Source organism: Balaenoptera ricei, chromosome X (genome assembly GCF_028023285.1).
Source record: "Balaenoptera ricei isolate mBalRic1 chromosome X, mBalRic1.hap2, whole genome shotgun sequence".
In the NCBI taxonomy this organism is placed as follows: domain Eukaryota; kingdom Metazoa; phylum Chordata; class Mammalia; order Artiodactyla; family Balaenopteridae; genus Balaenoptera; species Balaenoptera ricei.
In genome coordinates, this window is record NC_082660.1 from 98,730,366 (window position 1) to 98,757,171 (window position 26,806).

Sequence of the window (26,806 nt, forward strand, 5' to 3'; positions counted from 1 at the left end):
TGATATTAAATATGTTAGCCTGTTTCTGGCATGATTCCTCCCTGGAAATGGTTTTATATCTTTAAAAATAATTCTGTGCTCTGCTTTGAAAGTATCAAGCTCTATTATGAAGTAATCAGAGCCACACTGATTGCTTAACATTTATAGGATCTTGTAGACTGGAGCTGGAAGCAGACTACTGTAGTTCCTGGAACTAAAAATTCTTGCCCTCATCCTCCCATAATGATCATAATTAAGGTCCAATACTGGAGACACTTGAAACTTAAAATGGGCTTCTGGGTATAGGCCAGCCCTAAGCTGGACCATTCTCTAACAAGTCCATTGTTATGTTAAGGAAATGACTGGGACCAGGTCTAATCCTAGAAGTAATCAGTTTGACAAGTAGTTCCCACAGATCACTGCTACTTTCCAGAAAAAAGGTAAAGTGGAGATTAAAAACTTAGAATAGAAAAAAAATCAAAACCAAGTGTCACAAAGGCTTGCAGTATGTATATGTAAAAGACTTCCATCTGATTTAAGAGGGCCAGGAAGAGCCCTCCCCTTTCCCAAAATGCACCCAACTCGCCCTGGGTCAGTGGGTCAGTCCTTTGCTTTACACTTGGTTCATGGTCTCTGCAAGAATCATCTTTGAACATAAAACTTCTCTTGGGAGGGGAAAGGTTACAACTTAGGCAGGCTTCTCATTTTAATATGCTTTTATTTATCAGCTAGTTCCCTCCATATCGGCTCGTTGTGTGCTGCAGAGAGAGAAGCCCTGCTTTCAGGGAGTGGAAAGTGAGAAGGGGTGGGTGTGCATTTCTGAGTCCAGAGAAGACAGGTTCTAAGTGAGATGTGATGACACAAGGGCACTGGGCACCTATGAGGGAAAGTACCCAGAAGGGAATCAAAGGTAAATCTCCCTTCAGTGACTAGACCAGACAAAAATAGAGCTATAAGAACACCGCTTCTTGGCTGATCTGAAACTGCTGGGGTCCTAAGGGCATGGAGGGTGTGTGACCACAGTTGCTCTTGATGCTAATCTTCCCCCCCACCCCAGGTGCTGAGAGCCAGCACTGGCACCCAAGGGCATTGTAACCACAGAGGTCTTTGTACTTTTATTCAGTTCATAAAATAGGCTCTGTTGAAGCAGGATAGTCTTGGGGCCCGAGTGTGATTGAAAGGGCGCAAATGCATGAAGAACTGGAGAGTGATGTGCTATCCTAGGGTGTGAGGATAGGAAAATTTTGGACATTGTCATATCTTTTCACTGAAGCCACATCTAAAGCTGAGCCAGGAGAAGGCACTCACTGAGAATTCTGTCTGCCCGGCGAATCCGCTGTAGAGCTTTCTGGATGCTTTGGCTGTCTTGTCCTGTGGTCAGGACGACCCCTACAGATAGGCCGCGGCTCCGAAGAGCACTTGCAACTCGATGGGCTGTATGCACCCAAATGTCTTCATCTGAGGAAATGACTCCAGCGTGAGCCCACTGGAAATATTTCATGATGGTTACCAGCACCCGGATGGGAGAAGGGAGTGTCCGAGAAAAGGTCGGGTGGCTATTTTTATTGTCTAATTCATAATTCACACAGGCCCAAGAGAAAATCCCTTTGTCCCAGCTGTTTCCCAGGAGTGAGGCTGCCTCACAGTAGCCAGGGTTGGCCGGTCCAATAAATCCTGAGGCCATCTGGTGGTGGGAAATGAAACTGGATAGAGCCCTGGAAGCCTGGCAGTCTTCATTGAGAATCACGTATTCAAAAGAGTAACCCAGGTCAAACGATGGGTCCTTGTTGATCCGCTCAATGGCTAACCGAGCGGCAACCTCTGGCAGGGCCTTTGAGAACAACGGATCACAAGTCCAAGGGCCCACCACCCCTATCTTGTAGGGGGTTGCCCATACCTGCTGTGGGAGGGACGTAAGGGCCAGGAGGCACAAACACCACAGGAGCTTGAAGGATGCAAGGCCATGGTGCCCTCGCTGTCTTCCGGGAGCCGAAAACCAGAGCATAAGGTGAGAGAAAGGCCAGGGTCCCAAGAACAGAGCCGTCCTGCTTCCAGCAGGCTAATGAAGAAATACTGGAAGGTGAGGCAGCTGTCCCGAGATGGATACTGTTGTTTCCAAATTCCTGTCAATCAGAAGAAAAGGTATATTACTCACATTATTCCTGAAACTTCTGGAAATAACAGTTATGAAAGAATGGCCAAGGAATGGCAGTCCCTAACTAAAAGTTTCTCTCCCCTACCCTGACCAAAACTTCTCCTCTTCCTCTATTTCCTGTAATCCTTATCTCAGGAGACGGCGCCTCCATCTACCCTTCATCTACTTGCTCTGGTCAGAAACCTGGTAGTCAGCTGAGACTCTTCCTTCTTCTCTGTCCCTCATTCAATCCATCACCAAGTACTGTTGATTCAACTTCAGTAATAGTTGCTCATCTCACAGTGTTGTAAGGATTACATGGATTAACATACAGCAAACACTTTTAACAGGGTTTGGCAGGTCATTAACTTTATATTTGTGATATTTTTATCATTATTATAGTTTCAAATATGTCCATTTTTCTCCACCACACTGCCCTCTTGGGGACAGGCACAGATGTAAATAGATAATGGCAAAGCAGAGTAAGAAGTGCTATGATTGAAGTAGCCCAGACAGAGGAAAACAGAGAGGATCACCCAAACCCAAATTTCAGGGGAGGAGAAGAGGGAGGAGGAGGGACGTCTCTCTGAGTTAAGTATTGAAAGAAAAGTTAGCCAGGTGAATGGGGTTGCAAGGGGGTTGTTGCTAAGAGCCTTCTAGGCAGAAGGAACGATATACAGTAAGGCCCAGAGGTTATAAAAGGAAAAGGATATATTAGATTCTCACAGTTCCAAGGCATTTGTTTTGCTCGGGTCTGTGATGTCAACCAAGGCAGGGGCCAGGTCACCAAGAGTCCTATATGCCATTCATAAGTTTTTAGATTTAATCCTGTAGATAATAGTTTTAAGCAGAGAAATGATATAATAAGATTTTCATTTTCTAAAGATTACTCAAGTAGCAGTGTGGAGAATGGGTTGAAAGGGGACAAGACTGGAGGCAGGGAGGCCAGTTTGGAGGCTGTTGTAGTAATCCATATGAGAAATGATGGCAGACCAAGAGAGTGGTAGTAAAGACGTAGAAGAATGGAGATGAATTCCACCAAGATTAAAAACATCAAAGAGATTAAGAAAGTAAAGCCAATAATAACTTAGTGACTGACAAGATGTAGAAGGTAAGGGGGAAAAAGGAGGACTCCAAGATGATTTTGGGCTAGGCAACTGGTTAGAAAATGATATGTCTCTGAGATAGGGAACACTAAAGGAAGGGGTGGGAAATATAAAGTATTCTATTAGACACGTTGAACTGATGATGTCTGTAGAATATCCAAGTAGCAAGATCCAGTTGACAATTTGACATACTGGATCTTGTAACAGAAAGCTGAGCCAGAGATATAAATTTGAATGTAATCAATTGATAGAGGGTAATTGAAGACATGGCAGTGTATAAGATCAACAAAAGAGAGTTGCAAAGTAGAGAAAAAAGTCAGAGGACAAAATCCTGAAAACCCACAACAATTAAAGGTCAGGCAGAGAGAAAGGAGGTTATAATGAAAACTTCCATGAAAAGTCCAGAGAAACAGCAAAATCCAGGAGACAGTGGTATCTTACAACACAAGGAAGATGACACTTTGAGGATGAAGATTGTTTATCACATCTCACACTCCTTTGAGAAGTCAGGTGAGCTAAATATAGAAAGGTCTCTGTCCATTAGATTTGGATTCAGAGAGTAAGGCTGCAAGTGGAAGGACCCACAATGAGTCAAAAATGAATGGGGATGAATGAAGTGGAGTCAGTAAATGTGGAGGGCTCTTTCAAGATGATGCATGCAAAGCCTTTCTCCACTTGGCCCTTGTCTTTCTCTATACCCCCCATCTCCCTGTTCTCATCTGATGCTATAGTAAATTTTTTGCAGTTCTATAGACATATGTCACATAGTCTGCCAAGCATAGGATTTGGAAAGTGCCGTTCCTTCTGCCTGGAATGTCCTCCTCCTTCCTCCCCTACTCCACTTCCAGATTCTCCTGATGAACTCTACCTTCAAGACCCAAATAAAGTGTTCCCTCCTCCGTGCAGCCTTAATTAACACCCCCAGGTTGAGTTCATTGTTTTTCCACCTGTGCCTCATACTTATACCCATTAGGAAAGGCGTTCCTCTGATTTATAAACTGTCCCTATTTCTGGTCTGTGTTGTGACAAAGCTACCGAACTGTTTGCTATCTCTGTATTTACAGGACCTCATACTTTCAACTACAAGGGGTAGGTAACGAGGGCAACTCTCTATGGGGAACAGAGCCCACTGTACTGGGGTTTCCTAAGGATCTTCTTCATCGCACTAATGCCTAGCCAACACATAGTAGGTACCAGATAAATGTTTGTGAAATGAATTAATAAAACACTAAAGTTGCTCCAAGGCCAAGAATAACCTCACTAGATATAATAAGAAGAATTAACTGCTTGGGGGAGATATTAATGAGGAAAATCCTTAGTGAATTTTTAATTCCAACCAAAGATCAAAATAATGGCATGGCTCTCTTCAGGGTTAATAATTGGCTCTTGTGTGACTGGGCTTGCCAGCAATAATTCTGTCTGGGCCGGGTCTGTTGGTTATCACCTTGACTTTCACCCCTAATTTTATGAGAAAGCCTGACTCTTCAAGAAACCAGTCAGGGGCACATCTGCTGGGTCTGCCAGATGTACCACAATAGTATGCCCCATCATTTGTACACAGGTTAAAATGGAGCACTACTCAGCCATAAAAAAAGAACAAAATAATGCCATCTGCAGCAACATGGATGCAACTAGAGGTTGTCATACTAAGCGAAGTAAGTCAGAAAGAAAAAGACAAATACCATATGATATCACTTATATGTGGAATCTAAAATATGGCACCAATGAACCTATCTGCAAAACAGAAACAGACTCACAGACATAGAGAACAGACTTGTGGTTGCCGAGGGGGAGGGGGATGGGGGAGGGAAGGACTGGGAGTTTGGGATTAGTAGATGAAAGCTATTATATATAGGATGGATAAACAACAAGGTCCTACTGTATAGCACAGGGAACTATATTCAGTCTCCTATGGTAAACCATAATGGAAAAGAATATAAAAAAAAGAATATCTATATGTGTATAACTGAGTCACTTTGCTGTACAGCAGACATTGGTACAACACTGTCAGTCAACTATATTTCAATAAAAAATAAAATAAAAGAAACTAATGATAGTAATAACTAAGTAAAATAAATAAATATAAATAAATAAATAAAATCGACTCGTCGCAGCCCTTTGAGGTAGATACTATTATTACCCTCATTTACAGATGATGAAACTGAGGCTCAGAAAGGGTAAGTAATTTGCCTGAAGGCACATAGTAGCAGGATGGGGATTTGTATCCCAGTTGATCAAGCACTGCCTGCCAACAGCCCCTAATCTATGAAGTCACTGAGACCATCCTTATTATACCTTCTATGCTACCCAGATAGAGCTTGAATGATTCATTGGTGGTTTTTTAAAAATCCCTTTGTTCCCCATGAAATAATAAATTAAGTAATGAGGGGGAGGGATGGAGTAAACTAGGAGGAGCAAACAGAAATTTATTATCCAACTAGAAGAAATTTGCCACCAGTGTTCCAGCCAAACCTGGGGACCCCTCACTGAGGGTGCAGTATTGCACAACTGGGGGTGCGGGCCTCCAATCACATTGTACTCTATATGAAGCTAATCCTAGTCTTTGAGAGCAGAAGTCTTGGGAGTACGACCTTTGGCACGTTAGTTCTGCTTCTTAACTGCTTCATGTGCAAGATGGAGGTAAATTTAATTTAACGCTTTTGAGGTAAGGGATTAAATAAGATAGAAGGCTGAGCACGCAGTTGTCCTTCAGTAAATACTAGTTCTTCCTTGCTGTTTGGAAAGAGGACTGCTTTGGGAATGGGAAGGCCTGGATCTTGAACCCAGATCTGCCACTGACTCACCATGTGACACTGAAGATATTGTTCCCCCTTCTAGGTCTCTCTTTTTTCTCCCTCAGCTGAACTAGAGGATCTTCAAGTCCCTTTCTTCTCTGACGCACGTTGATCCTGGGGTTCTGTACTTCTTCCAAGCAGTGACTTTTCTAAACCTCTGTGCTATGAAACTGCTTTCTGAATTCATTCAACATTCCGTAGGCTCTGCTGTTCTAATTAGATTTTGCTGGAGTGGTTTGCACTTACTTCCATGTGGCAGATCCAGTTCCTGATCATTTTAAATTTTGGTCTAGAATCCTCTATCAAGTACCTACAATGTGAAGTGCCACCCCCATGCTGTAGTTATACTATACTGAAAATCTGGATTCCTACAACCATTCACTATCTTATCATTATGAGCAAGGATACATTGAGAACCTGGTCTGTGCTAGGCCTGTAGCTACAAAATAAAAAGTGGGGGACTATAGGGCCTTGCCAAGAAATCTTACCAGGAAAAGAAACTATGTACATCAGGAGGAAGAGAGCAATAATATCCACCTACATGGCTCATATGTAAAGTCAAATGTGTAAGTTCCCTGCTTGCTTATGCTCACCATGGTATCTCCAGGGCCCTGCACAGTGCCTGAAACATAATAGGTACTCAGCAAGTGTTTGTTGAATAAATAGTGAAGAGGAGACATGGAACACAAGTGAAAGGTTTTATTACTAAGTTCTTGAACAGGCTTTTGTTTTAGGCCTTGCACACTGTTAACGGGAATGTAAAATGGTGTAGCAGCTATGGAAAACAGTATGGACATTCCTCGAAACATTAAGAATAGAACTACCATATAATCTAGTAATCCAACTTCTGGATATACATATCTAAAAGAATTGAAATCAGGCTCTCAAAGAGATATCTGCACTCCCATGTTCATTGCAGCATTATTCACGATAGCCAAGATATAGAAACAACATAAATGTCCGTCGATGGATGAATGGCAAAGAAAATGTGGTATATACATAAAATGGAATATTATTAAGCCTTTGAAAAGAAGAAAATCCTGCCATATGCAATTACATGGATGAACCTGGAGGATATTATGCTAAGTGAAAAAGCCAGGACAAATATTGTGTAATTCTGCTTATATGAGATGTCTAACGTAGTCAAATGCATTGAAGCAGAGAATAGAATAGTGGCTGCTGAGGGCTATGGAGAGAGGGAAATGGCAAGTTCAATGAGCATAGAGTTTTAGTTCAGCAAGCTGAAAAAGATCTAGAGATTTACTGTACAACAGAGTGCCTATAGTTAACAATATTGTATTTTGCACTTAAAAATTTGTTAAGAGGGCAAATCTCATGTTAAGTGTTCTTATCATAATAAAAAATTCAAATTCAAATTTTGCTCCTTTTGTGTAGCATTTTTCAAGCTTACACATTTACAACATGGGTCCTTCCTCAAGCCACATGTCAGAGAGTACCTCTTGCTATTTGTCTAGGTTGTTGTTGCCCTTTGTTAAACAACTCCCAAGCTGAAGATTTGTCTCTCCATTCTTCCTGGGCTCTATTTCATGCATTGGGTGGTGTTTCTAACTCTGCTAGGACTCCCTTGAGAACCAGAAAGTTCTGTGTTGCTCTAAAATGTAGTCTTGATTCCTGATCCCAGGATTTTGCAGAAGGAAACTTAGTCTGAAAAAAGAAGTAAGGAGACAGAGAAGAGAGGAAGACGAAGGGAGGAAGGGAGGAAGGAAGGAAGGAAGGAAGGGAGGGAGGGAGGAAAGAAGGAAGGGAAAAAGGAAGGGAGAGTGAGGGAGGGAGGGAGGGGGGAGAGAGGATGCCCTAAGCCTTCTTTTTTCCTGCTGATTTGGGTTTAAAAACAAAATTATAAAGCTCTTGTGTAAAAGACACTGTCTTCGCAACAAGCCTGCTGAAGCCTTCTTTGGGATTAATGGGAAATGTGGACATAACTAAAAGTTTGAAGATATGAAATTTTGAAAATAGAATACTACTGACCCACAGCTCTTCTGGGGCCGTTGCCTAGGTAACTCAGGTCTGAACACCTGCATGGAATCGGGCTTCCATGGAAAGAAGCATAGGGATGCATCATTTTATTTCAGGTAGCTTTCACAATGTGATGCGAAGCCTGATTTCACAAGGGAAACGACTGTTCTTTAAACATGTACAAAGAAAGACTATGACAAATAGCTCTGAGGAAAATGGTTCCTTATCCTAGCTTGTCAAGCTGAGGACTTCTATGGATGATAGATCTTTGCAGTTACAGCCTGAATCAAGTTAACAGCTTGTGTAAGACAACATCAGGATGAAATAAAAAAGAATCACGAGGGAAACTAAATGAAAGCTTGGATGAGAGCCTTTGAGCCCAGATCTTTATTTAAAGTGCCTTGAAAGCTCTTTTTTCCCCCTTTCTCTCATTCTTTCTTTCTCTCTTTCATTTTTTATTTTGTTTCTTTTTTTCCCGCCACATATTGTAGTAAAACTGATATATCTCAGTCAGAAGATTGAGCTCCCAAGTGGGCTATGTTTTTTCCCCACTACAATCTTTCTAATAAACAAGAGCTGTCAACTACTCACCGTGTAATTCACCGCTCAAATGTCTTCAATTTACCGTCTGCGCATGCAAATCTCTGGCATGGCTACCCGTGTGTCCATTTCAGGGCATCCTCTATGCGTTCATAATCCTGCCAAGGACTCCAGTCTGTTGATAAATTCCATTAATGGGGTAAATAATTGAGAGGGAGAGTAAACCTTTTTTAAAATCATTCTTCAGCATCCCCGGCCCAAGACCAGGATTAGGATTTAGAGAGACACTTCTAATCCTTTAAATTGATCCCACCTGTAGCAGAGTTAGTGCTGACCTAAATGCATTGACCCAGAGATTAACAAACAAGAGTCCTCTGGATAAATGCATCCTCCACGGACTACTGCCTACTTCTACCTTTCAAAGTTGGACTCACATACCCTCGGATTTTGCCTCTGTGTTCTTCCTTTTTCTCTTCTGTCCAATAATCACACATCACCCTTTTCCCAGGACGGCTTTAAATGCCAGAACATTCATCAGTTGTGATTCCAGTCCAGGATATGAAAGATGATCCAGGCTGACTCCCTGCAAAATTCGAAGTAGGTGAAGTTTGTCTCCTTCTGTTCTCCTTAAATGCCTTCACTGCCTTTCCTTCCAAGAGAGACCCTCATCTCCCTCCCCCCAACTCTGCACACACGCCCATACTTTAAATCTATCCCCTTCCCCTTAGCAATCCTCTTTGTCGCGAGCGTCATTCATTCAGGGACCTGTTCTGTATTCCTAAGGTGAGAGCTGAGGGGTTGGTGGCTAAAAATGATTTCTGTTAAATTATGGCTACCATATGGCAGACATTTAAAAAGCTAACAGCTTTATTGAGACATAATTCACATACCATAAAATTCACTCTTTTAAAGTGTACAATTTGGTGGGCTTTGATATATGTAATCACAAGGTTGTATAACCATCGCTACTATCCAATTCCAGAGCATTTTTATGACCTGCCACAAAGAAATCTTGTATCCATTTAGCTGTCATTTCCCTATTCTTCCCCTCCTCCCAGCCCTTGTCATCCACCAATCTACTTTCTGTCTCTATGGATTTGCCTATTCTGGACATTTCATATAAATGTCCATGTACAATACGTAGTCATCTGTGACTTAGCACAATGTTTTCAAAGGTCATGTATCTTGTAGCATGCATCACTACTTCATTCCTTTTTATGGCTGAATAATTTTCTGCTTTATTGCATATATCACATTTTGTTCATTCATTTATGAATGGATAGACATTTGGGTAATTTCCACTTTTTAGCTATTATGAATAATGCTTCTATGGACATTGTGTACAAGTTTTTGTGTGGACATACATTTTCAATTCTTTGGGGTATATACCTAAACGTGGAATTGCTGGGACATGTGATAACTCTATGTTTAGTTTTTTGAGGAATTGTCAAACTGTTTTCCAAAGAGGCGGTACCATTTTACATTCCCACCATCAGTATACGAGAGTTCTTGTTTCTCCACCTGTTCTTTCCAATGGTCATTATTTGGCTGCCTTTTTTTAGTATGGTAGGCATTTTTACATGTACATTATCTCATTTTATATTCACAACAACCATGAAAGTAGCTATTATTCCCCCCATTTTGTAAATGAGGATACCAAGACTCAGATAAGTTAGGCAATAATAATATTTATTGAGTACTGATGATGTGGTAGGCATTCTTGGAATCCCTATATCTCCTTTAATCTGCACAATGATCCCATAAGGTGGATACTGTTTGAATTGCAGAAGTAAAGAGAGGTTAAAGTGACTGACCCAAAGTCACACAGCCACTAATCAGTGGAGCCAGAATTTAAGCCCAGACAGTCTGATTCTAAATAAGTGGTGGAGTCAGAATTCAAACCCAAGGTCATTTGGCTCCAACAAAGCCCATTCTTATCCTTGCCACATTTCACTAATGTTTCTCTTGTGCTATACGTCCAAGGCTGCTTGCATTTTAACAGGGGGTCCAGGAAATCCTGGTGACTACCCAAACGAAACAATCTCCAGTTGTGGAATGTTAGGTGACGTGATAGAAATATTCATGCAAGTGAGGGTCCTCTAGCCTTCTCTACCTATGGGGACAGCAGATTCTTCACAGGAGAGTTCTGATAAGGGCTAGGATGCTCAAGGGGCCACATTCAAGGAATGCTCCAAAATCCTGAAGAGACATGAGATTCCAAATTTATAGGTAGGAGTAGCTGGGAATTAACATATAAATAAAACTTCTAAAGTGATATTTTTTTATTGAGTTCCACAAACACTTGTCTCTCTCTATGTTAATAATTATAGCTAACAGTTATTGAAGGTTCACTCTGTGTTAGTCATTTCTCTGTGGGCTTTACATGTACTAAATCGTTGAATCATCACAATAGTCCTATAGGATTTGTATTATTATCATCCACATTTTATAGATGAGGAAACGGAGGCAGAGAAAGGTCAAGTAACTTGCCCAAGGATACACAACTAGTATGTGGTGGAGCCAGATTGTGAAAACAAATGATCTAGCTTTAGAGTCAAGGTCCTTAACGACTGCCTCTTAAAAGAAATTGTAGGGCTTCCTTGGTGGCGCAGTGGTTGAGAATCCACCTGCCAATGCCGGGGACACGGGTTCGAGCCCTGCTCCGGGAGGATCCCACATGCTGCGGAGCAACTAAGCCCATGCACAACTACTAAGCCTGTGCTCTAGAGCCCGCGAGCCACAACTACTGGGCCCAAGTGCTGCAACTGCTGAAGCCTGTGTGCCTGGAGTCCGTGCTCTGCGGCAGGAGAGGCCACCGCGGTGAGGGGCCCGCGCACCGCGGCGAGGAGTGGCCCCCGCTCGCCACAACTAGAGAGGGCCCGCGCGCAGCAATGAAGACCCAACTCAGCCAAAAATAAATAAATTAATTAATTTAAAAAAAAAAAGAAATTGTAGGGTGGGACCATTGGATTTATCCATAGGCTCAAAAATACTCATTGGATCTCTAGACCTCAGTGACAGTGTAGATGATAAATGATAATGATTCAAAACCACTAGGGTTCCTTGTGAGTCTAAACATTTACAAAAACCTTAAGTTCATTCACGAGTACAATCTTAGGGATCATTCCTATGGACCTATTAGAATCGCTGTGTCAGAAACATCAGCTACACTGTCTGGTTAAATATTGTCCCTCAGGGGTCTTGTTGGAGAATATTAGTGGGATTCTACTGGATTTTATTGAAACTTATATCAGTTCCCATTCTATGCTCCCTATATCGAAGCCTAACAATTTATAGAATTCAAGCATCTCTGGATGATCTTTACTTCCTAAGGAGCCATGGAACAAGGATCCAAAATGGCACCCTCTCTCCCCACAAGACTGATTGTGAAGCCAGACACATGTGTCCAGGTTCCCTCTTAACTTTAGCTGCAAAGACAGAAACACAGCCCTTTAATATTTAATTTTTTTTTTTTTTTTACTACTAAACACTACAGGAAACCCCCAATTATATACATCATGGGAAAGTGGGAAAGGATTTCCATGACATTAGCCTGGGATCTATGTATTCTTTTTGAGACTGAGGCACAGGATGAATAATTCTGTGGGGCTGGGGCCTGGGCTATAAAAATAGGTCCAGAATGGTGTGTTCCTAGTTAATCATCCAGAACAAGGCTTGGACAAGTAGCTCCTTGCAGTCAGGAAGTCACGTGAGAACCTAGGGAACAAGGGAGGTGGGGGAAGATGACAGAGAGTGGGAGAGGAAAACTACAAGAAAGGATGTTAGACAAACGTCCACATTTTGCCACAAGGGCTGCCATGTCACATATAACCCTGCTGAAGATGAGGAGGAAAATAAAATTTAACAATTGCTGTGAGCTCTACATGCCAGTCACTGTGCTACAAGCATGAAAGGCACTCTCTCGTTTCAGTCATCACAAAAACTCTATGACGCATGTAATATTATTTTCTCCATCTTTGACAAATCAGGCTTAGACAGAGCAGGTACCTTGCAGGCTTAAGCCAGATTCAAAGCCAGATCTGCCTGATTCCAGTGCAAGCTCTGAAGTGCAATTTTCCACCTCTCTTTAAATGTTTCATATAAACCCTAACCCACTGAAAGTTCTTTTGTGAATTCAGTAGCAATAACAAAGTTCTCTCTGCTTATGATGCTCAACAAGATACATATTGGTTCTTAAAGGAAGGCTAGCTTTGGGTAGCAGGCAATATAATAATTACCACTTATTAAGCACCCCCCAACTAACACTATAAGTGTATTATTTCATTTATTTCTCTCAGAACCCTAAGATGTGGGAGACAATTCTTATCCTCACTTCAGAGATGGAGAAAAAGATAAGTCCAGAGAAGTTATGTGACTTGGCCAAGATCACATAGCTAGGAAATGGTGGAGTCAGGCCTCAAATTCAGGTAGCATGTCTCCAGGGCTGGGAGCTTAATAACTTTGCTATATTGCTCCAGGATACAGAGAAGCTATTAGAGGGTGTTTCATTTATCTATTTATTTATCCATCTATCTGTTTCTTTATGAGTCAGTGGCAGCTCCGCTTCTTGTGGTCTTCTCTCCAGGACCCAGCTGGTGCAGCGGCCTGTCTGGAATATGCCAGATAAAGGCAGTAGTGACCTTTTTCTTGCTGTGGACTCCTGGCAATTTTGTGAAGCTTACAGACCCTTCCCAGAATAATATTTTTAAATATGATAAAATTACATTAAACTATATTTAAGTACAATTGCCAAAAATGACATTATAAATGGGTTTATTTTTCTCCAGTTTTGAGAGGAAGGGTAGACTCCTGACCTAGTTTTCGGCCACATTCAGCCCAGAAATCTTGACCAGAAGGAAGCCCAGTGCTGCCCTCTAGTAGCCAGGTCCCAAACTGAAATTAAAGCTGAGACTAATGAACCCACACATAGCCACAGGATGTCACTATTATACAAGTATTCTCAAACTCCTCAATTTTTTTTTTTTTAATTAAAGTGTTGCATGACTTGTAAACATATTTTAGAAAATGCAGAACAGTAAAAATCAGAAAAATTTTGGTTTTAATGAATACTGTATTTTTTTCTAAAAATCACAATCAAACCACACACACAATTTTGTAAGCTCCTTTTTTTTTTTTTTTTAAGATCTTTATTGGAGTATAATTGCTTTACAATGGTGTGTTAGTTTCTGCTTTATAACAAAGTGAATCAGTTATACATATACATATGTCCCCATATCTCTTCCCTCTTGCATCTCCCTCCCTCCCACCCTCCCTATCCCACCCCTCTGGGTGGTCACAAAGCACCTAGCTGATCTCCCTGTGCTATGCGGCTGCTTCCCACTAGCTATCTATTTTACGTTTGGTAGTGTATATATGTCCATGCCACTCTCTCGCCCAGCTTACCCTTCCCCCTCCCTGTATCCTCAAGTCCATTCTCTAGTAGGTCTGTGTCTTTATTCCCGTCTTGCCCCTAGGTTCTTCATGACCTTTTTTCTTTTTTTTTTTAGATTCCATATATATGTGTTAGCATATGGTATTTGTTTTTCTCTTTCTGACTTACTTCACTCTGGAGAGTAAAGCTTAAAAGTTCTCAATACAAGAAAAAAAATTATGTAACTATATGAGGTGATGGATGTTAACTAGAATTATTGTGGTGATCATTTCTCAATATATACAAATATCATATCATTTTGTTGTACACCTGAAACTAACAGAAAGTTGCACGTCAATTATACCTCAATAAAAAGTTAATTTTTTTTTAAACATCTTTATTGAAGTATAATTGCCTTACAATGGTGTGTTAGCTTCTGCTTTATAACAAAGTGAATCAGTTATACATATACAATATGTTCCCATTTCTCTTCCCTCATGCATCTCCCTCCCTCCCACCCTCCCCATCCCACCCCTCTAGGTGGTCACAAAGCACCGAGCTGATCTCCCTGTGCTATGCGGCTGCTTCCCACTAGTTATCTATTTTACATTTGGTAGTGTATATATGTCCATGACACTCTCTTATCCTGTCACATCTCACCCCACCCCCTCCCCATATCCTCAAGTCCATTCTCTAGTAGGTCTGTGTCTTTATTCCCGTCTTGCCACTAGGTTCTTCATGGCCTTTTTTTTTTTTTGCTTTTTAGTAAAATGATGGTGAGATCAAAATGATACCCTCTAGGGTTCTGGCAAGGATTGAATGGATTACTGTACATAATGCACTTAGGACAATGCCTGGCATTTAGTAAAGACCATAAACACATTTGCTCTTCTTTTTGCAAACCTCCAAATCTTGGCATGCCCCAGAGCTTAGTCCAAGAGCCTCTTCTCTTTTCTAGCCACACTTCCCTTATGACTCTAAGATTTCTTCCTCCTATGACACTTATTTTCCATTACCCTGTTTTGTTTTCATCAGGGTACAATCTGAAATTATTTTTTTTTATTGTTTTGTTCATGTATTTATAATCTGCCTCCCCCACTGGAATGTAAGCTTCAGGAAAGCAGGAGTTAGTCTTGTTCATTGCTGAATCCCTAGGGTCTAGAACAGTACCTGGCACAAAGTAAATATTTACTGAATGAGGGAATGAACTCATCCAGGAAAGTGGCAGATATAGAATTCAAACCCAGGTCTGACTGAGGCCAATGTCCATGCTCTTCGTCACCATGCTGCACACTATAATAGCCAGGAGACTAGGGAGGGGAGAGTGGATGGAAGAAACATTTAAGAGGTAAAATAGATGTAACAGCAACTGATTTGGTAGCAGTGGAGGTAGGAGTGGGACAGAGTTGTGAGTCAGATATGACTTTGAGATTGAGGCCTGGATGACACTGAGCTGTAGATTTGGGTGTCATCTGCTTACAGGAAATAGCTGAAATTATAGTAAATATCTACAATTAAGGGAATTGGAGAAGGAAAGGACAAGACAGAGAGAGGGAGGAAACAAGGAGAAGGGACATATTAGGGTCCCAATACGAAATGGATGACACATTCAAAATAGGAAAATTCAAGGAGGGTTTAATAAAGGGATTGTTTACAAAGATATAGGCAAGGGTGTAGCAAAACCACAAGGGATAACATTATATGTTGGAGCTGTTAAAACCCCTAGGTTGGAAGGAATGAGGGAAGTGATTACCAGAACTCAAAAAGATTCATGTAGAAGGACCACTCTGAAAAGAATTGTGACCTTTGGTAGATTGAAAGAACCAGCTCTAGGTGATCCTACATGAAGGAGCTGGGAGTAATAAATAGCCTAACCTCACTCCTCCATCTCTTTATGGTATCCTGCCATGGACTTCCAATGGACATATCTAACTAGAAATTAACTAAAGGACAGGGATCCTGTTGATGTAATCCATAAAGGTCAGCCTCCCAGGGATTAGAGCAGAGTGAAGAAAAGTAGAGGAGTGGATCTGGAGGAGCAAGTGGAAGCTATCCAACATAGTCCACTCCTCATGCCCCCCAGTATCCACTCATCATCCTTCATCTAGGTGAAGATTTTGTTTCACAAGCACAGGATCAGACAAAGTCCCACCAGCTACTGTATGACCACAGGGTGATGTGAATCCAGTCAAATTTCCACCTGAAACCTAAAACAATGGTCACCACTACTGCTCTTCACATAAGGTAGTGGGGATCAAAATAGGGTTAAAAAAAGTAACATAAAACATAGCAGCTGCAATCTCTGTTTTTTGTAGTTTGCTTAAGGTAATAATCAAAGCTGCCTTCTTCCACCACCCATTCTATATTCCCCTTTCCCTCTGCCAGCATCCAGGCTAGACCAGGTTCTTAAATTCATGGGAAAACCAAGTTCTTTTTGTCTATAGGATATGAGTTCGTTATGGTATTATCTATATTATTGGGTTGCTTCAGTTTCCATTTGTCCAATATAATTGGGCAAAGGAGTGTAATAAAAACTCAGTGAATCATCTGGGTTCCAAAAATAGTCCTCCTTTCTCCCATTGTGTGTCAGTCTCAAGTACTTGAGTCCCATCACATTCAATCCTGAATCCTGGGAGAGTACACCTCTGTCAATGTATTTGCCTTGACCAAACTTACATTTCCTTCCCTTTGATCTAATAAATTTAGAAAGTGGTAAATATATGAGTAAGCCAAAATAAACATTGAATGCATGAAACAATAATAATGTCTAATTTATAGGGTCAAAATATAGAACAAAAACTCTGGTCAATAAATACCTATAAGTCAGAACAGGGCAATCTGAGTTAAAGTGTTCTGTGGTCCTTGCATTGTTTGGGAGAATGGAAAATACATTGATTTACTTTAAACTTTATTAAATATGCTTGTTAACATTTCTAGGTAACCACTAAAAGAATAAAAACATAGCACAAAACTTCCAAATAGAAAAAGAAAAAGTAGTTGAGATAAACAGACACATTTTAAAATATCAATCCAAATGGAAGCAAGAAGTAAGGTAGTGGAAGAGAAACAAGAGTAGCAGGACAATGAGAAATATCAAGGTAAGAGGTTAGGATGTATAATTAAATCCAAATATATCAGTAGCCATAATGAACATAATAGACTAACCTCTTCAGTTGAAGTCAAAAGCTGGATGGGAAAAAAGACTTCCAATTACAGCAGTAAGGGAGTAGCTTTTAGCAGACTAACTTTCCCAATGGAAATAATTATAAAAATTACACAAAATACATATTTTTAAAAGTGCTTGGAGATGTTGACAAGCAAACAATACAAGCAGGACCTTATATGCTACACTCCTTAAATACGGGATGCACATATGGTTGAAACAAAACATACCAAAACTTATGGGATGCAGCAAAAGCAGAGCTACAACATGGATGAACCTCAGAAACATTATACTGAGTGAAAGAAGTCAGACACAAAAAGTCTTGTATAATATTATATGATTTTATTTATACGAAATATCCAGAATAGGTAAATCCATAGAGACAGAAAGCAGATTGGTGGTTACTTGGGGCTGGGAACAGGGGGAAATTAGGAGTAACTACTTAATGGGTACAAGGTTTCTTTTGGGAGTGATGAAAATGTTTTGAAATCTGATAGAAGTGGTGGTTGCACAACATCGTGAATATACTAAACGCCACTGAATTGTTCACTTTTCCCCTCAGCTTTATTGAGATATATTGACATATTACACTGCATAAGTTTACAGTGTACAATGTGATGACTCGATACAGGTGTATATTGTGAAATGTTTACCACAATAAGGTTAGCTAACACATCCTTTACTTCATGTAATTAGTATTTTGTTGTGGTGGTGCTGGTGGTGAAAACATTAAAGCTCTCCTCTCATAGCAACTTTTAAGAATATAATACAGTATTGTTAACACTAGTGACCATACTGCTCACTTTTAAATGGTTAATTTTATGTTAAAAGAATTTCACCTCAATAAAAAAGAGAGATTTTCAAATAAAAGTTGATTTTTTGCCAGCAGATGCACACTACAAGAAATATGAAAGGAGACACTTCAGGTGGAACGAAAATGATCACAGATGGAAGCATGAAACTTCAGGAAGGTGCAAAGAGCACGAACTGTTTAAAACAATGATAATAATGTCCTGTAGGGAGTTTTGTATTGTGATAAAATATACATAACGTAAAAATTAACTCACATAGGGTTTTTACATACATAGAAATGAAATATATAACAAAGATAGCACAAAGGATGAGAGGTCAATAAATGGAGTGAAACTGTTATATGGTTCTTACATGTTCAGCAGATGGTAAAAATACTAATTTAAGATGGACTGGAATAAGTCAAGGATGCACATTATAACCTGCAGGGTAACCACGAAAGGAATTATAAAAGAATATACAACTAAAAAGTAATAAAGGATAAAATAGGGTAATAAAAATATTTTAATAATAAAAAGGCAAGAAAGAAAAACTAAATAAAGAATAGATAGAACAGGGGCTTCCCTGGTGGCACAGTGGTTGAGAATCTGCCTGCCAGTGCAGGGGACACGGGTTCGAGCCCTGGTCTGGGAAGATCCCACATGCCGCGGAGCAACTGGGCCCGTGAGCCACAACTACTGAGCCTGCTCGTCTGGAGCCTGTGCTCCGCAACAAGAGAGGCCGCGACAGTGAGAGGCCCGTGCACCACGATGAGGAGCGGCCCCCACTTGCCACAACTAGAGAAAGCCCTCGCACAGAAACGAAGACCCAACACAGCCAAAAATAAATAAATAAATAAAATTAAATTTAAAAAAAAAAGGATAGGACAAATAAAAAACAAATAGTATGATGGTAGCTATAAGCCCAACTATCTTCAATAATTACTTTAAATGTAAATAGACTAAACACTTCAATTAAAATACAAAGATTATCAGACTGCTTTTTCTTTTATAGAAAAAATGCAACTACATGCTGCTTAAAAGAGACTCAGATTAAATAACAGATAAAGAAAAGTTAAAAGTAAAAAGGGTGGGAATATATACAATGCAAACACCAAAAGAGAAAGCCAAAGCAGTTGTATTTAATGAGGCCAGCAGAACACTGATACCAAAACCTAACAAGGATACAACAAGAAAGGAAAAATGCAGGCCAATATCTGTCATGAAGATAGATGCAAAAATCCTAAACAAAATATTAACAAAAGGAATCCAGCAATGTATGAAATGAATCATGACTAAGTGAGGTGTATCTCAATAATGAATCTTGCTTAAGTATTTGAAAGTCAACCAATGCAATTTATTATATTGACTGAATAAAGGAGAAAGCTACCAATACTTGCAGGACAGGTATTTGATAAAACTCAACACCTGATCATTATTTTAAGAAAAAAAACCATGCACACCAAACTAGGAATAGAAAGGGACTTCTCTAAATCAGGGGCATTTTTAAAAAGCTAACGTATTATTTAATGATGAAATACTGAACTCTTTTCCCCTCAGATCAGTTTACTTGTCCATTCTCCCATTGATTGACATTTGTGTTGTTTCCATTTTGAAGTTGTTATAAATAACGAATGAACTACTGCTAAAATGCAAGAACTTGGATGCTCTCACATTAATGTTGAGTGAAAGAAGCCAGATGTTAAAGAGTACATGCTATATAAATCAATTTATATGAAGTTAAATAACTGAAAAAATGATCTATAATCATGAAAGTCATTACAGTGGTTACCTTTGGGGAATATTGACTGAGAGGGGACAGAAAGGAGCCTTCTGGGACACTGGAAATATTCTGTTTTTATGTAGCTAGTGGTTAGTTATATGGGCGGATACTTTTGTAAAATCCATTAAGCAGTACACTTAAACTTCATGAACATTACTGTAGGTAAATTATACATCATTTTAAAAGACAGATTATCAAGCCAAAAGAAAAAAATCCAGCTATATGCAATTTACAAAAGACACACCTCAACATAAGGACTCAAAAGGTTGAAAAGAAAATGATGAGAAAAAGTTTTGTCAAGCAAATACTAACAAAAATTTTTGTAGATCTATGTTGATATCAGGAAAACATATACTTAAGGTAAAAAGAATAGAGAAAAATTGAGTGACTACATTAAGCCCCTAGCAACATTTTCTTTCCTTTCCTTTTTTCTGCGGCAGGGGGAGAACTTTTTGTTTTGTTTATTTTTACTGAATACATGGGAGCAGAAAAAATGTTGGAACTAGATGGGAGGGAGAAGGTAAGAAAAAAAACATAGGTGTTTAGTATGAAGGACACTTCTCAGATAGAGCCAAGTAAGATAAGAAAACTTGCAGATCTTAGTTTCTCATCTTGTTAATTAAACGTATGCCCCTGTCTGAAGCTTACATTATGATGTCTTGACAATGATAATTCACATTTTTCTAAGAAATTTTCAGACTGATTGAACCAGAATGATAGTGGGACTTCCCAAAACCTGAGAGCTCAACCAATACAAAAGCCTTATTGTACGTTTTGCTTCTGAAAATAATGACTTGAAGAAAAAGAAGTTTTCAGCAGAGTTGAAAGACTTGTTCTCTCCTGAAGATAAGACTTGTGACTATCTCATAAAGGAGGCAACTGAAAAGTAATGAGGTGAAAATGGATTATTCTCTCACTTCTATCATGACAGGAAGAAAAAGTTCCCTTTATAAGAAATTAGGTCACATCTTCACTTCCTTCAGAATGGATTCAGAATGGGGATAAAAAAGGATGAAATTTCATTTGGTCATTCACTTTTTACCACCTACTACATGGAAGGTTTTTACTCAATACCAGTGGTATGAGTGAGTGTTTTTTTTTTTTTAATAAGGTTTATTTATTTATTTATTTATTTATTTTGGCTGTGTTGGGTCTTCGTTTCTGTGCGAGGGCTTTCTCTAGTTGTGGCAAGCGGGGGCCACTCTTCATTGCGGTGCACGGGCCTCTCACTATCGCGGCCTCTCTTGTTGCGGAGAACAGGCTCCAGACACGCAGGCTCAGCAGTTGTGGCTCACGGGCCTAGTTGCTCCGTGGCATGTGGGATCTTCCCAGACCAGGGCTCGAACCCACGTCCTCTGCATTAGCAGGCAGACTCTCAACCACTGTGCCACCAGGGAAGCCCTGAGTGAGTGTTTAATGTATGAAAAACACATAAGGTTAGCCACAGGAACTTAACATCTTGTAAAGAATATAAATATATAAATAAAGGCAGACTTTTTATTATTTATTTATTTATTATTTATTATTAATGTCTTCAAAAAGATACGCATAAGGGCTATCTAGGCAGGGTTTCTGGAATGGCAGAGTGAAGACCTCTGTAAGTCCACCCCTCCATAAAAGCAATAAAAACACTAGCAAAAATTGTCAAAATTAATTTTTCAGAACTCTAGAAATTAAGCAAACACTTGCAATATCTGAGGAATACTTATTCAAGAAAACCTGCTGAACATCCATAAAGACAGCAGGGTTTGTAGTGTTATAACTTGACCTACTCACCTATTCCCATACCCCTCTCTACAGCTCCACAGTAGTGAAAAGATAATCCACAGAATGAGAAAAAAATACTTGCAAATCGTATATATGATCAGGGACTTGTATCTAGAATACATAAAGATATTTAAAAGTCAATAATAAAAAGACAAATAACCTAATTTTTAAAATAGACAAAGGATCTGAATGTACAGATTCCAAAGAAGATATACTAATGACCAATAAGCTCATGAAAAGATGCTCAACATCATTAGGCGTCAGGGAGATGCAAATCAAAACCACAGTGAGATACCACTTCGAACTCACTAGGATGTCTATAATTAAAAAGATAGACAATAACAAGTGTTGGTGAGGATGTGGAGAAATTGGAACCCTCATGAGTTGCTGGCGGGATTGTAAAATGATTCAGCCACTGTGGAAAACAATCTGGCAGTTCCTTAAAACGTTAAACATATGTTTAAAAATGAGACAACAGGACCAAAATGGAGTTGCTTATGTTAAGCCTCATGTCACCAGACCAAGACTTAATTACAGTTTGGGCTCTCCCAAAAATGGAATATTATACCAATCAATCAAGAATCACTTGATCATCACTAGTTAGGTAATCTGCCTGATAGACCTCTACCATCCCCTAAAGGAAAGTAACCTTGCAATAACCAACTCGTTTTTCGGCCTAGTATAACTTCCTTATTCCTGCTCCCTTCCGACTATAAAAGTCTTTCATTTCATATAGCTCTTCGGAATTTGTTTCTATCTGCTAGATTGGATGCTGCACAATTCATGAATTGAATAAAGACAGCAAGATCTTCAAAATTTTACTCAGTTGAATTTAGTTTTCTAACATATAAATTACAATATGATCCAGAAAGTCCACTCCTAGGTATATACCCAAGAGAATTGAAAACATGTCCACACAAAATGTTTATGGAAGAATTATTCATAATATCCAAAAAATGGAAACCACCCAAATGCCCACTAACGGATTAATGAATAAATAAAATGTGTTATAGCCAAACAGTGGAATATTATTCTGCAATTAAAAGGAATGGCATGGACAGATATACACTACCAAACGTAAAATAGATAGCTAGTGAGAAGCAACCGCATAGCACAGGGAGATCAGCTTTGTGCTTTGTGACCACCTAGAGGGGTGGGATGGGGAGGGTGGGAGGGAGGGAGATGCAAGAGGGAAGAGATATGGGAACATATGTATATGTATAACTGATTCACTTTGTTATAAAGCAGAAACTAACACACCATTGTAAAGCAATTATACTCCAATAAAGATGTTAAAAAAAAAAGGAATAGAGTACTGATACATGCTACAACATGGATGAACTTTGAAAACATTATGCTGAGACACAAAGAACCAAATATTGTATGATTCCATTTATACGAAATGTCCAGAATAGGCAAATCTATTGAAGTAAAAAGTACATTGGTGGTGCCAGGAGCTAGGGTGAAAGAGGAATGGGAAATGACTGCTAATGGGAAAGTGATTTCTTTTCAGGGCATTGAAAGTGTTCTAAAATTTCATGGCAATGCTTGTACAATTCTGTGAATATACTAAAAGCCACCAAATTCTACACCTTAAATGGTCGATATGCATTGTATCTCGATAAAGTTGTTTTTAAAAGCACTATTTAATGTGAACAGGCCAAAGGTACCTGGCTAACTTAGTCGGTAGAGCAGGAGACTTAATGTGAACAGTCTGGTTGCCAGTTAGAGACCTGACAAGAAGAGACTGACTGCTCAGATCACTTCCCTGATTGGTCTAGACTAGTCCTTCTCAAGTCAAGAGCAAGGCGAAGGTTGAGATAGGGATATTGGTAACTCCAAAGAGGTTTATTTCCATTAGGTCTACACTTGACCAGGAGAAATGGCTGTACAGAATAGCCACAGCCATCCTAATCAACCCAATTTATTGCTCCTACAGTCTGCTATTCCAGACCCCCCAACCATCTCCTGAACTGTACTGATGCCTCTCAACACACCAAAATGTATCTAATCTGTCCCAACTCCGTACTCTCAAATAGGGGGCTGGCTGCATGATCTCTGCCGTGGGTAGGAAAATAATATTCCTCAAGCAGGGACTGTACACCAGGCACTGACTCATCTAATTCTCACAACAATGTTATGAAATATGTATTAATATTATTATTTCCATTTTATAGATTGGGAGACTGAGGTTAAGTAATTTGGCCAAGGTCACAGAGCTGCTCAGTGGCATGGCCAGGATCTAAACCCAACTGGTGCCAACAACAATTTACTTAACCAAGATGCCATTCTATGTTCCAAGAAAAGCCCTTTCACACCTTTCCTAATCACTCTCCCCACTTTTTGCACATGTGCAGTTATTTAGTGAAGACCAATTCTGTGTCTTATTCACCTGGTTCCCATTTGTCCCCCCAAACATAGTTTTCATATGGTTTAAATTCATTGCTCTGACCAACCAGAGCCCAACAGTGCGTTTTGTGTTTGTTACCAAACCAAACATGGGTCCATTTGCCTGACATGCAGCAAAGTCAATCTACTGACACCAGGTTGTGGTGAATGAAAGTACAGTGTTTACTGCAGGGTCAAGCAGGAATGGGTAGCTCATGCTCAAAAGACCTGAACTGCCCGATAGCTTTCAGGGAAGGGTTTTTAAAGGCAAGGTCAGGGAGAGGGTCTCAGGGTGCCTGATCATCTCATGGACGTTCTTCTGATTGGTTGGTGGTGAGGTAACTCGGTGGTGTTTTGGAAGTCAACACCAACATCATCAAACTTCTGGTTCCAACTGGTCTGGGGTCTACATGTTGGTGGTCAGCAGTTAACTTCTTCTACCTGATGGGGGTTTTAGTATCTGCAAAACAACTCAGGATATTATCTATAGCCCCTAAGGGGGAACTAAAGGTCTTTGACTTTGTTTTATGGCTACATTCTTACTATTTTGTCTTATTTGACTGTTTTCCTTTGTTTCTTTACTTCTCTGATTAAATTTGCTCTTTAGAACACAGGGAAGGGGGACTTCCCTGGTGGTCCAGTGGTAAAGAATCCGCCTTCCAATGCAGGGGACGCAGATTCGATCCCTGGTCGGGGAACTAAGATCCCACATGCTGCAGGGCAACTAAGCCCATGCGCCACAAAGAGTGAGCTCGCACACCTCAACGAGAGAGCCTGCCTGCCGCAGACTACAGAGCCCATGCGCTCTGGAGCCCATGTACCACAACTACAGAGCCCACGTGCCCTGGAGCCCACACACCACAACTAGAGTGAGAAAACCTACATGCCACAACTAGAGAGAAGCCCACGTGCTGCAACTAAGACCTGATGCGGCCAAATAAATAAATAAATAAATAAATATTTTTTAAAAAATAACTCAGGGAAGGCCTAGGATGCTAAAGCTTTTCTACAAACAAGAGGCAGGAGACATAGGATGTTCTGTCCCCAGGAAAGCCCCTCAGAGTCCTGCTTGGTTTCATGTTATCAGTTTACCCAACCTCCCATCCTTGTAGCACATCGATAAAAGTGCACAAAATTCTGTGCAAACATTCAGTGCAAAACTCTAAGCCTTCCCTTTACCTCTAGCTCAGTTGTCCCTTTTCAGTACTACCAACGCTCCTCTAGTCCCCAGCACTATTGCCCCACACCAATAGCCACTCCTCATAGCCAAAGGACAGGTCACATCTTCTGGGGTTCTGGGGACATGAAATGAGGGAAGGCTTCATGGAGGAGGCTGTACCTGCCCTGGTTCCTGAAAGGCAGTTGTAAATGGAAGGAATAAACATTCCAAAATAAGCATAGTATAAGCAAATGCATGAATAGCAAAGTGTCTAAGAACAAAGATTCCGGGATCAGACAGTTGTGAGTTAAAATCCCAGCTCCACTAGCTGCGTCATCTTGGCCAACTTACTTAACCTCTGTGAACTTCAGTTTAAATTCTTAAAAATGTAGATAATATTTCCCTCTCCAGGGGCTGTGAGGATTGAATGAAATCATAATAAATCCAGACACATTCTAAGCTCTCAATCAAGAAAGGCAATCACCTATAAAGCAGTAAACATGAGTCACTTTTGGTAAACAGTAGTTTAACAGCAATTAACTTTGCCAGTGTTGGTGAATAATGGGAGAGAAGTCTGGAAGGGTAAACTGAGACCAGACCAAGATAGGTATTTAGAAGATTAGGAGAATTTTGGAAAAATGAGAATAGAGCAATCAAAGTCAAAGTTTGTGTATAGAGGAGAGAGAGAAAGAGGGGAGTGAGAGAGAGAATTTCTTTAAAGAATGGGCAGAATTGGGCAAGTTGCTTGGAACTCCTCTGTAATTCACTGTTTTGTTTATTGTCTATGACTCCCAATTACATTGTGAGCTTCATGAGGGTATAGATCCTGTCTATTTTGCTCACCACTGTATATCCAGAACCTTGCACAATGCCTGGCCCATAGTATGCTTTCAATAAATCTTTGTTGAATGAAGGAATGAATTATGATGATGTGGGGGGAAGACACCAAAAAAAATATTCCAAGAATTCAAGCATAGATGGCTGAAAGAATACAGAAGATTGGAAGTGCAGGGGAAATAATGCGTTTAAATTTTGGACTCCCCGAGTTTGAGAAGCCTGTAGTGCGTTCCAGTGTTCAGGCTTAGGGAAATTCAATACTTTGAATTGGAGCCCAGAGAAGAGGTGGAGGGCGGTGCCGGCGATGTATTGAAACTCAGTAGCAAACAAGTAGCGACTGAGACCGCCTCAGAGGAGTGAGGTTTTAAGCGGGAGACACCACCGGAAGTGACGCAAGTAAAAGGGGCGCAGAGCGGCACGTAGGGCATGCTGGGAAGTTGCGGCCGTTAGAACCGGACGAAGCGGAGGAGAGGCCGGAGAAACTTCAGTTTCAAGTATGAGAAAATTCATGAGGGACCAGCCTCAAGAAGACAGAGGAGGACTCCAGGAAAGGAGTGATCATGTTTCTGAGGAGCCACACACCAGCCACGGGTAATAAAGCCCTCGAGATATGGGATTTGTTGGGGACTTTGAGATGAGCGGTTTTGAAGGACGCTGGGGAGTGGCGTCCGGTTGTAGCGGTAGTTAAATTGCTTGAGCTTGAATCCCAGTTAGTTTGTGACCCTCAGCAGGTTACTTAATCACTCTGTGTCTTAACTGTATAACAGAGATGATTACCTCATAGCGTTATTGTAAGAAGTGAATACGGGACGGGGTTCAAATGCTTAGAAAAGTACCTTGCTTGCGGTCACCACTCGGTAAAGTTTTAAATATCTTTCGAGGGTGCGTCGTGGAAGGTGGTGAATGGCCCTAGAGACTAATCTTCATTTGAGGTCTGCAAGACCTTTCAGAATAGAACTAAACGAACCTTTTCCACAGAATAGTGCCAAATCAAAATAGTGAATGATTTTAGGACTACT

At 40.3% G+C, this 26,806-nt stretch overlaps 1 protein-coding gene across 1 annotated transcript in view; it reads right to left on the reverse strand.

Annotated features, from left to right (window-relative positions):
• Positions 1-2,285, reverse strand: part of GUCY2F (guanylate cyclase 2F, retinal) — a 78,631-nt gene extending 76,346 nt beyond the window's left edge. Inside the window, exons 1-2 of the mRNA XM_059910455.1 lie at positions 2,220-2,285; positions 1,288-2,038 (exon numbers count right to left, since the gene is read on the reverse strand). Of these exons, the coding sequence (XP_059766438.1) occupies positions 1,288-2,038; positions 2,220-2,285 (817 nt within the window). The remainder of the gene's footprint in view (positions 1-1,287; positions 2,039-2,219) is intronic.
• Between the last annotated feature and the right edge of the window lie 24,521 nt (positions 2,286-26,806).